Raw genomic sequence first — 15461 nt, forward strand, 5'->3', positions numbered from 1 at the left:
TAAAACAACAACAGCAATGAGAAGTTACAATGCCTTATAGTTTAAGGAGGAAAGCTCACATAGGCTTGAGAGAGAAAAACCACTGTCCCATTGTGGTGAAATAAATAAGAAAAAGTTTTCTTTCCGAAGTTGTTGCCAGCTGCATCTTCTCAGAGCTACTGACTTACTCAGTTCTAGGCAGGCAATTCTTAAGCTGTTAGCTGAGGCTCAGCTATAGCTCAATCTCTAACACTTGAGTTACAAGACAGGGAGTCTTTTGTGGGCAGTTTCCTTGGGAAGTTTGGTTTTTGTTTTTCTAAATGCCTCCTGTACTACTGTAGAGAGCTTTAGACCTTTTACAACAAGGTAACAAACTCTCAGTATAATGAGGCTTTTATCGAGTATACGCCTAAGTTCACAGACTATGTATCTGTCATCCCACTACATGGTGTTGCTTTTAAGTGAAAGGGGATAATCCATAAAGTCAAGGTGGAATTCAGATAATCATCGTGGTTACCTAGAACTTCCAGTGTAACACCTTGCTTCAACTTATGCAGAGGCTGTAAATGTCTGTGGGACTTCTACATCAGTCTGCCCTTTAATTTGGTTTATCCCTATTTTCTCACTAGTTTTCTTGTGATAGCTTCCTTAAAGTAGACATAAAAATATAATCCAAGTCCAGAATAGCCAACATAACATTGAAAGAGAAGAATAAAAGTAGAGAATTGACCCTACCTGACTTCAAGACTTACTATAAAGCTACAGCAAGCAAGACAGTGTGGTATTGGTGAAATAATAGACAAATTGTTCAGTAGAACAGAATAGACAGTCCAGAATTAGACCACATAAATATAGTCAACTAATCTTTGACAAAGGAGCAGAGGCAACACAGTGGAACAAAGAAGATAATCTTCAACAAATGGTGGTGAAACAATTGGACATTCACATGCAAAAAATACATATCTAGACACAGACCTTATACCCTTCACAAAAATTAACTCCAAATGGATCATAGTCCTAAATGTAAAATGCAAAAACTATAAAACTCCTAGAAGATAACATAGAAGAAAATCTGTATGACATTGGGTATGGTGATGACTTTTTAGGTACAACCGCAAAGGTATGATCCATGAAAGACAGACTTAATAAATTGGACTTGACTGAAATTAAAAACTTATGCTCTGCAAAAGAGAATGTCAAAAGAATGAGAAGATAAGCTATGGACTGGGAAAAATATTTACAAAAGATACATCTGATAAAGGACTGCTATCCAAAATATACAAAGAACACTTAAAGCTGAACAATAAGAAAACAAACAACTCAGTTAAGAAATGGGCCAAAAACCTTAACAGACAGCTTACCAAAGAAGAAATAGAGATGTCAAATAAGCACATGAAAAGATGCTCCACATCATATGTCATTAGGGAAATGCACATTAAAACAATGATTGAGACAGGCTGGGACCTAGAGCCCTTTGCTGCAATGCTTACACCTGGACAAATGTCTCCTCAAACAACAGAATATAAAGAAACTGTAAGAGACTAAAAATTATTTTTAATAACTATTATTAAAAATAATAAAAAATTTGCAGTTGGGGCAAAATATGAACAACAAGACACAAAAAAACCAAAAACCCATTGGCCACTTCTGAGGTGTTAGGAGCAAAAGTAGATCCCTGCACATAATCTCTGCACACAGCACCACCAAGGGGGTGGGCTGAGTAGCTAAGTCACCCCCCTGGCCTGATCCATGAGTCCATCCCTACCCTTACCCCATTTAAGGGACCAGCTCACCCCCATTCAGGGAATGAGCAAGGGAACCTGTTACTTGTTTTCACTCCCTCCTTCTGCATCATAAGTCCCAATAAAGCCTTATCTGAATTTCTCGTCTGGCCTCTTAATTTTTATTGATTAAGGAGTTCAAGAACCCTGGTCAGTAACATAATGAAATATCACTACACACTAAAATCTGACCAAAATCTGAAACACTGACAACACCGGATACTGGTAAGGATGTGGAGCAACAGGAACTCTCATTCATTGCTGGTGGGAGTGCAAAATGATACAGCCACTTTAGAAGATAGTTTGGCAACTCTTTACAAAACCAAAAATATTCTTACCATGTGACACAGCAGTTGTGCTCTTTGTGTTTACCTAATGGAGTTGAAAACTTATGCCCATACAAAAACCTGTGCGTGGATGTTTTTAGTAGCTTTATTCATAATGGCCAAAACTTAGAAGCAACCAAGATGTCCTTCAGCAGGTGAATGGATAAATAGCCTGTGGTACATCCAGATAATAGAGTATTACTCAGTGCTAAAAAGAGATAAGCTATCAAGCTATGAAAAGACCTAGGGGAACCTTACATTCATACCATTAAGTGAAAGAAACAAATTTGGGAAAGTTCTATATTACTGCATGATTCCAACTATATGACATTCTGGAAAAAGCAAAACCATGAAATCAGTAAAGAGATCAGTGGTTTCCAGGGGTTGGAGGAAGGAGAGTGATGAATAGATGAATCACAGAGAATTTTTAGGGCAGTGGAAATATTCTAATAATGGAAACATGTCATACAATTATCCAAACCCAGAGAATGTACACCACCAAGAGTGAACCCTAAGGTAAACTGTGGACTTTAGGTGATGACGATACATCCACGTAGATTCATCAGTTGTAACAAAGGTACCACTCTGGTGGGGGATGTTGATAATGGGAGAGGCTATGCATGTGTAGGGACAGGAGGTAAATGGGAAATCTCTGTACTTTCCTCTCAATTTTGAGGTGAACATGAGACTTCTCTAAAAAAGTTGTCTTAAAAATATGTATATATACAATCCAAGAACTCATTTAACTTTGATTTGGAGTATAATTACAGAAGCCCCATGATTATCTTAGAAATGCAGTGTTTGAAGCTTCCAGAAGAACAATAGCTTAGTGATGCTTTCTTTCTACAGTACGAAAAAGCAAAGAAAACCTACATGCAAGCCTGTAAGAGATCGCCTTCATGCCTTACCTGGCTCGGACTAGGAATTGCCTGTTATCGGGTAAGAGGATCAAGGCTTGAAACTAGGCCTGTGCATACAGCTAACCTTGACTCCTTGGTCTTCCAGGCACCATGGGGATTCTGTGATGACAGTGAGCAGGCAATCAGGGCAGTCTTCTCTAACAAAAAGTTGCTCTTCAAAGTTGTTCTTAAACTGACGATCAATCTGAACTACAAAAAAAAAAAAAAACCCACAAAAACTGAAGCATGAAGCTATGGAATAAAAATGTTCATGTTATTTAGTATAGAAGCTCGTAATTGTATGATGTTATCTGTAATTAAAAAGATATGGGATATGAAAAATCTACTCAATTCAATTAAAGAATTTACTTGGTACTTACTAAGCTCTGTGGCCCTTCTGTATTTGGGAGGAGCTGCTACAGCTTCTGATAGACCCCTTTCCCCGCTACCTCTAAAAACTCTTTAGTCACCCTACCCTCCTTTCCTCTGGTCTTTGAAAGAGGCATGCATTCTGCTGTCCTTGTCTAATTCCTTTGTGTGTATTCTTGATTCTATCCCTCTCCTTTTCTCCCAATACCTTACACTCAATATTTTCTTTCTCTTTGATTTACACTTTTTTAACATTTTTTATTGATTTATAATCATTTTACAATGTTGTGTCAAATTCCAGTGTTCAGCACAATTTTTCAGTCATTCATGGACATATATGATTTACACTTTTAAGCTTTCCTTCTCATTCAGCTCTACAACAACAACCACCTTCCTGGTTGCGACCTTTAACCAAAAGAGTTGTCTGCGTTCTTTGTCTCCTGTTCCTCATTGCTATTTTTTTAACTGTAAAGAAAATATTTGTTCTTTATAGAAAATTAAGATGATACAAAATATAAAGAAAACATAAAAGTATAGATAATCCTACCCTTCAATGAAAACTACCATTAACATTTGAATGCATTTTCCACCAGCCTTTTTTCATACATACATGAAAGCAATTCTAATGTATAAAATTATAAATAATATATTTACTGCTTTGTAATCTTTTTTCTACTTAATAATATAGCATAGGTACCTTCTCACATCATCAAATAGTCTAAAACATGAATTTTTTTTCTTTAAAACAAGAGTATTGATAACTGCATGGTATTCCCTAGTTTGGATACGTAAGTAAGATTACCATATAATTTATCGTATAAACCAGGACACTTCTGAGAGTGAAAAGGGGGATATTAATAATTACACTGGGACACAAGGGATGTCACAGAGCAACCAGGACATGTGATCACTTATATATAAGCCATATGCCCCCTGTGCCACCTTCCCAGAAAGGAAGTAAAATATTTTTAGCTCTTAGAAATCTATCAGCACTGTCGAAAATACAAGAAACCAAGTATACAAACTAGTCAGCATAAGTCATGCTTCTATTTGCTTTAAGTAGTGTAAAATATATTTTCATTGAGATAGAAATTCAATAAGACTTGGGTTAAGCCCTATAGCTAAGGTGTCTGAGTAATCTGCCCACATCAGTGTTTTGGTCACATTCTACCTATGTGTGGATATACCATAATTAATTTGACCAATCACTTATTATTGGATGTGTCATTAGTTTCTACAGCTATACTGTTATAAATAAAGCTGGAATAAATATTCTTGAACATAAATATCTGTGATTAATTCTGTTATTTCCTTGTTCTTAAAGACTAGAAAATTTTTAAAGTCTTTATAATGTCAGTTCACCTTCTAGAGAGGCTGTATGCTGATTTATGCTCTGCCAGAGATATGAGAGTCCATTTTACTGTTACCTGATCAACAATGGGCATTATCATTTCCCAATTTGATAGGGATCTTAATTTGCATTTTCATCACTAATGAAGTGGAAATCATGTGATTGATGTATTTCTTTACTTGTGAATTATCTGTTCATTTCCCAGGTACCATTTACCCTTCACTTCATTGCAGTTAGGTGTATACCTCTTAACACTTTGCTGAAACTTCTCTGACAAGGGCCCCCATAACACTCTAATTGCCAAATACAATAGACATTTAGATGAAGTCTCTGTGGCACCTAAGTCTGTTGAGTGCTTCCTTCTTGAAGCCCCATCTTCCCGTGATTTCCACAATCTTCATTCACATCCAGTTCCATGCCTTCCTCTCTGGGATCCTTCTCAGCCTTTTTCGCTGGCTCCTAGTTTTTTACCCACCATGATTGTTGGGTTCTCCTGAATTCTATAGCCAACTCTTCTGTGTCTTATTTATTCTCCCTAAGAAATATCATCTACCCCAGTGGTTTTTACTACCTCTTGTGTCCTAATGAATCCTAAAGCTTCAGTTTATAAGACCTTTCATGTTCTGACTCTTACATCAAACAATGTAATGGACAGCTCCATTTGATGGTCCCCTAGACACCTCAAAATGTACATATCCAACATATAACCTAATTTATCTCTGAAGCGTTCTCACATTCCTTAAGCCTGTATCTTCTCTGGTATTCCCTGTCTTGGTGAATTGAGCTATAATAAATCTAATCAACCGAGCTACTTCTGTTACTTTTAATTAGGCATCAAATATCACACTGATTTTGTCTCCTAAATGTCTGTTGATTCTACTGTCTCCTCTCCGTCCCTATTTTTACTGCTCGAATTCAAGCCTCATCTCCTCTTTATCCACTAGGGTGGTCTCCTGTCCTTCCTCAATTTATCTTCCACATTGTTATAAAAATGGCCTTTGAAATATGTGAATACCAGGTTACTACACGATTTAAATCCTTTAGTGACTACCGCTTGTTTCAGAATAATATTCAGATTTTTTTTAATGACCTGGTCTCTTTCTAACTCTTTAGTCTTCTCCCTTCCTTTATTTTCTCTCTCTCTTCCTCCTCCAGCCACACAGGTATATCAAGAGTTTCCTGAGCAAGACATGCTCTCTGAAGCCTCCATTTCTCTGTATATGAAATTCTTTTTACCTGGAATGCTTTTCTTCACCTTGTACAGCTAGAAAACTCCTATTTATCTTTTTTTTTGGAATTTCTTATTGAGTTATAGTCAGTTTACAATGCTGTGTCACTTTCCAGTGTAGAACACAATTTTTCACTTATACATGAACATACACATATTCATTGTCGCATACTTTTTCACAATGAGCTACCACAAGATCTTGTATATATTTCCCTGTGCTACACAGTATAATCTGGTTTATCTATTCTATATATACACCTGTCAGTATCTACAAATTTAGAACTCCTAGTCTGTCCCTTCCCACCCCCTCCCCCCCGGCAACCACAAGTTTGTATTCTATATCTATGAGTCTATTTCTGTTTTGTATTTGTTATTCTTTTTTTTTTTTTAAGATTCCACATATGAGTGATCTCATATGATATTTTTCTTTCTTTTTCTGGCTTACTTCACTTAGAATGACATTCTCCAGGGATATCCATGTTGCTGCAAATGGCATTATGTTGTCATTTTTATGGCTGAAAGTATTCCATTGTATAAATACACCACATCTTTATCCAGTCATCTATTGATGGACATTTAGGCTGTTTCCATGTCTTGGCTATTGTAAATAGTGCTGCTATGAACATTGGGGTGCAGGTGTCATTTTAAGTAGGGTTCCTTCTGAATATATGCCCAGGAGCAGGATTCCTGGGTCATATGGTAAGTCTATTCCTAGTCTTTTGAGGAATCTCCATACTGTTTTCCACAGTGGCTGCACCAAACTGAATTCCCACCAGCAGTGTCGGAGGGTTCCCTTTTCTCCACAGCCTCTCCAGCATTTGTCATTTTGGACTTTTGAATGATGGCCATTCTGACTGGTGTGAGGTGATACCTCATTGTAGTTTTGATTTGCATTTCTCTGATAATTAGTGATACTGAGCATTTTTTCATGTGCCTATTGATCATTCATATGGCTTCCTTGGAGAATTGCTTGTTTAGGTCTTCTGCCCATTATTGGATTGGGTTGTTTGTTTTTTTTCTTATTAAGTCATATGAGATGCTTATATATTCTGGAAATCAAGTCTTTGTCAGTTTCATCTTCAGCAAAAATTTTCTCCCATTCCATAGGTTGTCGCTTTGTTTTACTTATGGATTTCCTTTGCTGTACAGAAGCTTGTAAGTTTCATTAGGTCCCATTTGTTTATTCTTGCTTTCATTTCTATTGCTTGGGTAGACTGCCCTAGGAGAACATTTTTGAGATGTATGTCAGATAATGTTTTGCCTATATTTTCTTCTAGGAGGTTTATTGTATCTTGTCTTATGTATAAGTCTTTGATCCATTTTGAGTTTATTTTTGTGTATGGTGTAAGGAAGTGTTCTGGCTTCATTGACTTACATGCTGCTGTCCAGTTTTCCCAACACCATTTGCTGAAGAGACTGTCTTCATTCCATTGTATGTTCTTGCCTCCTTTGTCGAAGATTAGTTGACCAAAAGTTTGTGGGTTTGTTTCTGGGGTCTCTATTCTGTTCCATTGGTCCATATGTCTCTTTTTGTACCAATACCATGCTTTTTTGATTACTGTAGCTCGGTAGTATTTATTGAAGTCTGGGAGGATTATTCCTCCATTCTCTTTCTTTTTCTTCAGCAATGCTTTGGCAGTTCTAGGTCTTTTGTGATTCCATATAAATCTTATTATGATTTGTTCTAGTTCAGTGAAATATGTCCTGGGTAATTGATAGGGATTGCATTAAATCTGTAGATTGCCTTGGGCAGTATGACCATTTTAACAACATTGATTCTTCCAATCCAGGAGCATGGGATATCTTTCGATTTTTTTAAGTCTTCTTTAATTTCCTTAATCAGTGTTTTATAGTTTTCCATGTATAAGTCTTTCACCTCCTTGGTTAGATTTATTCCTAGGTATTTTATTACTTTAGGTGCTATTTTAAAGGGGATTGTTTCTTTACTTTCTTTTTCTGTTGATTCATCATTAGTGTAAAGAAATGCAACTGATTTTTGTACATTAATCTTGTAACCTGCTACCTTGCTGAATTCTTCGATTAGTTCTAGTAGTTTTTGTGTGGACCTTTTAGGGTTTTCTATGTATAGTATCATGTCATCTGAATATAGTGACAATTTTACTTCTTCTTTTCCAATTTGGACCCCTTTTATTTCTCTCTCTTGCCTGATTGCTGTGGCTAGGACTTCCAAGACTATGTTGAATAGGAGTAGTGACAGTGGGCAGCCTTGTCTTGTCCCAGAGGTTAGTGGGAAGCTTTTGAGCTTTTCACCATTGAATACTATGCTGGCTGTAGGTTTGTCATATATAGCTTTTATTATGTTGAGACATGTTCCCTCTATACCCACTTTGGTGAGAGTTTTTATCATAAATGGGTGTTGGATTTTATCAAATGCTTTTCTACATCTGTTGAGATGATCATGTGGTTTTGTCCTTTCTTTTGTTGAGGTGATGTATTACATTGATTGATTTGTGTATGTTGAGCCATCCTTATGTCCCTGGGATGAACCCCACTTGATTGTGGTGTATAATCTTTTTTATGTGCTTTTGGATTCTATTTGCTAATATTTTGGTAAGGATTTTTGCATCTGTGTTCATCAGTGATATTGGTCTGTAATTCTCTTTTTTGGTAGTGTCTTTGCCTGGTTTTGATATCAGGGTGATGGTGGCTTCATAGAATGAGTTTGAGAGTATTCCCTCCTTTTCAATCTTTTGGAAGAGTTTAAGAAGGACTGGTATGAATTCTTCTTTGTATGTTTGGTCGAAATCCCTAGTGAAGCCATCCGCTTCTGGACTTTCATATGTAGGGAGGTATTTTTTATTGCTAATTTGATTTCATTTCTGGTGATCGGTTTGTTCAAGTGGTCAGTTTCTTCTTGATTCAGTCTTGGTGGACTGTATATTTCCAGAAACTTGTCCATCTCCTCTAGGTTATCCATTTTATTTCCATATAGTTGTTCATAATAGTCTTGTATAATATTGTGTATTTCTGTGTTATTGGTTGTAATTTCTCCATTTTCCTTTCTTATTTTGCTTATTTGTGCTCTCTCTTTTCTCTTCTTTGTGAGCTTGGCCAGAGGTTTGTTGATTTTATTTACTCTTTCAAAAACCCAGCTCTTGATGATTGATTTTTTCTATTTTTTCAATCTCTATTTCATTTATTTCCTCCCTGATCTTTATTATGTCCTTCCTTCTGCTGACTTTTGGTTTTTTTTGCTCTTCTTTTCCTAATTCTTTTAGCTGGTGGGTTAGATTGTTTATTTGAGATTGTTCTATTTTTTATTTGAGGAAGGCCTGTAAACTTCCCTCTTAGCACTGCCTTTGCTGTGTCCCATAAATTTTGTGTGGTTGTGTTTTCATTATCATTTGTCTCAAAGTATTTTTTAATTTCAACTTTGATTTCATCATTGACCCACTGGGTTTTTTTTAGTAGCATGTTGTTTAATTTCCATGCTGTCATTTTTTTCTCCTTTGTTTTTCTATAGTTGATTTCTAGTTTCATGGCATTGTGATCAGAAAAGATGCTTGAGATAACTTCTATCTTCTTAAAATTGTTGAGGCTTCTTTTGTGTCCAAGTACATGATCAGTCCTAGAAAATGTTCCATGTGCTCTTGAAAAGAATGTATATTCTATTTTGGGGGGAGGGTGTAATGTTCTGAAAATATCCACCAAATCTAATTTTTCTATTGTATCATTTAATTTCCCTGTTGCCTTATTTATTTTCTGTCTGAAAGATCTGTCCAGTGATGTTAATGCAGTGTTAAAGTCTCTGACAATGATTATATTCCTATCAATTTCCCCCTTTATCTCTTAGTAGTTACTTTATGTAAACTCCTATTTATCTTTCAAGATTCACTGTAGCAGTTTCTTCTCTGAAGCCATCCTTTAATCTAGGTTAGAATTACTCCTATTTTCCATTGTCTCTCCACTAGATTATATATATGTTTTTATTATAGACATGTTTGTTTTGTATCAGAACTGTTCATGTGTTTGAGTTTTTTTTTTCTTTGCATATCTGTCATTGAACTCTTTGAGGGCAAGGGCTCTATTTTATCTCTTTATTCTCAGTATCTAGCATACTGTCTGACAGAGTAAATTCTTAGCAAATATAGGTTGATTGAATAATGAATTAATATCTCTGAGATAGTTAAAGTGTGGACCAAGGTATAGGCATTGCTGAAAGGCTGTACATCATATTGTCTTGGGCCTAGAAACCCATTCTTTTCTTTTCTAAAACAGAAAAAGGGAAGAGCTATTTTACAGGGGAGAGAGAAGTACTTTATCCTTTCCTTAGGTGGCCTTTTGGAAGATTTTTACAAAGCTAACTCCTAGTTTTAGGGAGCAGCAATGGTAACCATGTGCCCAGAACTCAGGGAGCACCCTAGAATCTCTGAATATTGTATTTTTTGCTCAAGACTGTGCTCTTAATAACTAACATTAGGGGAAAGGGAGACTTTCTGAACAATAGTGCTTTGATAGGCTAATAGGACTTTAACCTCAAGAAAGGGATGCACAATGTAAACGACGAACTACAGATGTGTCTGGCAGCCCACTATGTCCAGAGAAATCACTGGTCACTGAACTCATGATAGTGAATCCTTCTGGTTTTCCAACCTGGCACCTGAAGCTCCATGATTCAAGGATGCCCTGATGGGCCTGCTATGGAGGGAAGGAAGAAGAGAGGCGTGTAAGCTGAGAGCCCAGCTGGCAGGCCTCCGGATTCTCCTACCTGACTTTTTAATTAGTGTAGTTCTACTTTTAACTGGTTCATATATTGGAACACCACCACATAAGATTTTGTTTGAAGAAAGAGTTATTTTGCTAAAAATAAAAGACAGTATTTTCAGCTAAATAGACTCCAGCTGGCTTATGTGAAAAGTACTCTTACTTAACAACTCATGCATCTTCTTTTTCTGTCAAGCTGGAGGAGCTCACAGAGGCTGAGGATGCTCTCTCTGAAGCCAACGCGCTGAACAACTACAATGCTGAAGTATGGGCGTATCTGGCTCTGGTCTGCCTGAAAGTGAGTGTTTGTTATCCTTACACAATGTCTTTGTAGGGCAAAGAGGTGAGGGACCAAGTAGAAAAAGAAGTAGGAGGAAGGCCACCAATCACCAATGCATGATAGTTTGATGAGCTTCAGATTTGGTCATTATACTGATTACAAAGGAGAGGCCATGACTGGGAAGCCTCTACTTAGCATGTGCTTGTAAATCATATACTTAGGTACATTTGTCTGGAAAGGAGATTCTAAAAATGGGAGTGAGGCAGTTTGGTTTTGTGGTCTCAGGCAAGTGGGATTGGGGTGGACTAGGGTTGACTGCCAGGGGAGGTTCCAAGTGGGGTGGGCTCCCCGTGACACTTTTTGAGCTGCTCAGTAGACCCCAGCCCAGGCCACACAAACCAAGCGCAGCCTATGTGCCCTGCCTCACGATGAAGGAGCACATGGGGATGAGGTCTTGGTCTGGGGTTGTGAACACTGCATGGGGAGCTGTGTAAGGGCAGCACAGTGGGATGGTGGATTAGACTTGGAGGAGGCGAGATGTTCACCTCTGCCCTCCTCAGCACCTCTCTGCCTCCCCATGCTCTCACATTCAGGAGCTCAAGCCTGGGAACTGTATAGTCATTCACTTATGCTGTCGATCTACCAAAAATGTCATATATGGCCTCGAAAAGCTATTAAAAGTCCAATGATAAAAATCAAGGCTAAGTAGACTATAAGGTTGCAGGCATAAATGAATTACTAACAAAAGGATGAACAGAAATCTCTGATAGTTTTCCCAAAAGATTTTATCAGTTTAAAAATGGACCTGCCCCCTCCCCCTCCCAGGTGACATGAGTCAGCACTATGATGACTGGGAAATTCCCTGAACGTTCATCAGAAAGCAGTAAAGGACCAGTGTGCCCATGGTGGAAGTATAGTGACCTCTTTGAATCTGATGATGATTATTAAGATTCTGATAGCTATTAGGGTATGATTATTCCCCTATAATGCCCCACTTAGCCCGCTGCTGAACGAAGTAGGTGAGGGCATACAGTGCGATTTGAGAAAGGGAGCCGAGCTGATGGAGAATAGGAACCAGGATGAAGTCGAAGATGATGAGGTAGAAAACAACAGCTATGAGGGGCATGGTTCCTCCCCTGCCTGGCTGGCCCAGTTCAACAAAGTAGTTGAGGACATACAGTGCGGTATGAGTTGGTTTGAAGGATAAGAAATCCCCCCAGCAAATTCCCTCCAGAGGTGAAGAGGCATCACCAGACTGCAAAACCAAGGGATGTTGGAAAAAAAAAGAACAGTCACAAATAGGAAATTAAGTGTATATAAAGAAGAAATGATCATGAATGATGAGACTGAAGAGGTGTATAATGAGAACTTCAAAAGGTGTGCAAAGATTAAAAGCGTATGAGAGACAGGAAGCTGAAAGACGTGAGCAGCTTCTCAAATATTAAGACAGTCTGTTTGTTGAAAAGTGCTGCCTTGAACACTGTGTTTCCTGAGGATTCAGAAGACCCTGAGTTGGAAGAGGAAGTTGAAGATGAAATGGAGGAAGTAGAATGTCTCCTTGCAAGAAGTGAGTCCCTAGGGCCCTGATACCTTCCAAAGGAAGGTTTAATCAGGAGGCTATAAGGATAATCAGGATGCCACCTGAGAGTTCAGTCCCTCCCCAACTTATTGTCTGGCCCACCAGAAATAAGTACAAGTTAAAGCATGGTGAATACAAGCCCATCCCTGTGGTTTACCAGTTGAAATATCAGGATGGCTGTGAAAGCACTGGTGGCAGGTTCTGAAGCAAACACCATGGGCTAAGCAGGAGGGACTGGAGTCCAAGAGAGCCTCTCACAAATCACTGGAATGAATATTACCGAAGTGTATACTCTGCAGGCAGCTACAGTCCTGAAGGCCACGGCGCGTAGAGCCAGAAGCATGGAGTCAATGCACTGCCCCACCTCTTACCTTGGACCACCTATTAATGTATGCAACGGGGCTTTCTCATCTACAGAATAGATGCCAACTTTAACAGTGCTGTGGTGAGAACGAGTTAATTAAAAGGAGTGAACTTGTTTGTTAAAAAAAAAGATATTTACATAGTCTCAAGATATTTCCCAACAAGATATTCATTAATTACAAGGGAGAACACAGTAATGTTGTAGCAGAAAAACCTGGCAGATAATAGTCGAAACAAATGATCAAAGTTACCATCACCATCATTGGGATGAACAGCATATGCCTCCTAATAGGATGCACTGAGAACACAACATTGTTTTTGTGATATTCCTGCCAAAAGTTCATAACTTGATATAATCATGGAGAAACATCAGACAAATATAGATTGAGGAATATTTTACAAAGTAACTGCCCTGTACTGTTGAGAAATTCCAATATCATGAAACACAAAGAATCAAGAACTCCCAGTTAAAAGAAACATAAGACATGAATATTGAATACAAGACCCTGGATTTTCTTTTGCTATATAAGATATTATTGGGGCATTTGGAAAAATCTGAATGAGGTCTATAGATTAGATAATAGTATTATATTTATGCTAGTCTCCTGATTTTGATCATTGTGCTGTGGTTATAGAAGAGAACGTCTTGATTTTAGGAAACTTACTGAAGTCTAAAACTGCACCATGTCTGCAATTTACTCTCAAATGCTTCAGGAAAAGTTACAATATATACTTACATATGTGTATATGTATATGTTTGTGGATGTGTGCATGTGTATACAGAAAGGAGAGAACTATTCTTATAACTTTAATCGGAAATTATGTCAACAATTTAAAATATAATTCATTAACATAATGCAAATTGATACACACTACACACCTATTAGAATAGCCTAAATCAAAAAGACTGACAATACCAAGTGTTGACAAGGATGTGGAGAAATTGGCAGGGTTGCAAATTAGTATAACCACTCTGGAAAATAGTTTGGCAGATTCTTAAAAAGTTAAACATATACTTACCATATATCCCAGCAAATTCCACTTCTTGGTATCTTAGTCAAGGAAAGTGAAAACATATGTCCACACAAAGATTTCTCTATTTCATTTCAGCATTTAATAGTAGCCAAAGACTGGAAATATTCAAAATGTCCATCAGTGAATGGATAAACAAAGTGTGGTATATTTATGTAATGGACTACAACTCAGCAATAAAAATGAAATTCTGATTCATGCAACAATATGGATGAACCTCAGAAACATTATGCTAATTGAAAGAAGCAAAGCACAAAAGAGTATATACTATATGTACCATTTATAAATATGATATTAGGAAAACTATAGAGACGAACATGTATCATTGATTCTAGGGCCAAGGGTAGGAATGGAAATTGACTGCAAACAGGCACAAAGGAACTTTTAGGGAGTAATAGAAACCTTTTAAAACTGTATTGTGGTGATGGTTGCACAGTTGAACCTTAAAATTAGTGAATTTTATAGTATGTAAATTATACCTCAATAAATCTATTTTTAAAAGATTATAAGCTCCCCCCCCCAATGAGAAATAAATGAACTGACTATTCAATAAATAGTGGTGGAGTAATTGGCTATCCATATGAAAAAAAAAAGCAGTTCCTTACCTCACACCAGACACACAGACACACACACACACAGCCACACACACACACCCCACACACCCCACAATTCCAGCTGGTTTAAAGGCCTAAATCTTAAAACTTTAGGCTATTTACAAGAAAATATAGAGAATACCTCTTTGCCCTTGAGGTGTGCAAGGTTTCTTATGGCTGTAAAAGCACAAGGCAAAAATAAGAATATCAATAAATTAACAACTTTTAAATTGGAAATTCATGTACAACAAAGGGCACTAGAATAAAGCTTAGGGACTTTCTTTATTATAAATATTTGCAGCATTTATAACTAATAAAGGATTAATATCCAGAATAGAGAAATAGTTTATACAGTAAGAAAAAAAACCCCTACAATCTGATTGAAAAATGGTCACAGGGTAGAAATGTATAATTGGCTGAAGTAAAAATTGTAAAAGTCAATAAATATATGAAAAGAAGTTCTGCTTCACTAGTAATCATGAAAATGCAATTTAAAATTATTATGTGACAGCAATTCACACCCATAAGATTGGCAAAAATTAGTTTGATATCACCCACAATGATAAGAATTCTCCTGATTGCTAGTGATGTAAAGTGGTACAACTATTTTGACGTGCAACATGGCATTATTTAGTCACATTCATACCTACAACTTAGCAATTTTATATCTAGATACTTTCCTAAGGAAAATACCCGAAGACATGTACAAGGATGTTTACTGCAGCATTTTCCATAATAAGCAAAAAAAAAATTCTTTTTCAAAATTGTTTTGGCTGTTCTGGATCCTTCCATCCTTTGGGCCTCTGCCTCCCAATGGCAGAAGTGAAACCAAAGTAATAATGATAGGAAAGGAAGATGGGCTGGAAAATGCCCCCGGAATTCAGTGAACTTCAGGTGGGAAAACTTCAAAGTGTAGACATTGTAGGAAAGTCTTTTGGGTAATGACGTCTTTTGTG

General features: G+C 37.2%; 1 protein-coding gene across 2 annotated transcripts in view; it reads left to right on the forward strand.

The window, feature by feature from the left end:
• The window catches only part of CFAP70 (cilia and flagella associated protein 70), a 73745-nt gene that overhangs the window by 55695 nt on the left and 2589 nt on the right, over nucleotides 1-15461 (forward strand). For both annotated transcript variants that reach the window (XM_072971331.1, XM_072971332.1), the window contains exons 25-26: nucleotides 2936-3025; nucleotides 10855-10956. In XM_072971331.1, coding sequence (XP_072827432.1) covers nucleotides 2936-3025; nucleotides 10855-10956 — 192 coding nt within the window. The remainder of the gene's footprint in view (nucleotides 1-2935; nucleotides 3026-10854; nucleotides 10957-15461) is intronic.

Source organism: Vicugna pacos, chromosome 11, assembly GCF_048564905.1.
Source record: "Vicugna pacos chromosome 11, VicPac4, whole genome shotgun sequence".
Classification (NCBI taxonomy): domain Eukaryota; kingdom Metazoa; phylum Chordata; class Mammalia; order Artiodactyla; family Camelidae; genus Vicugna; species Vicugna pacos.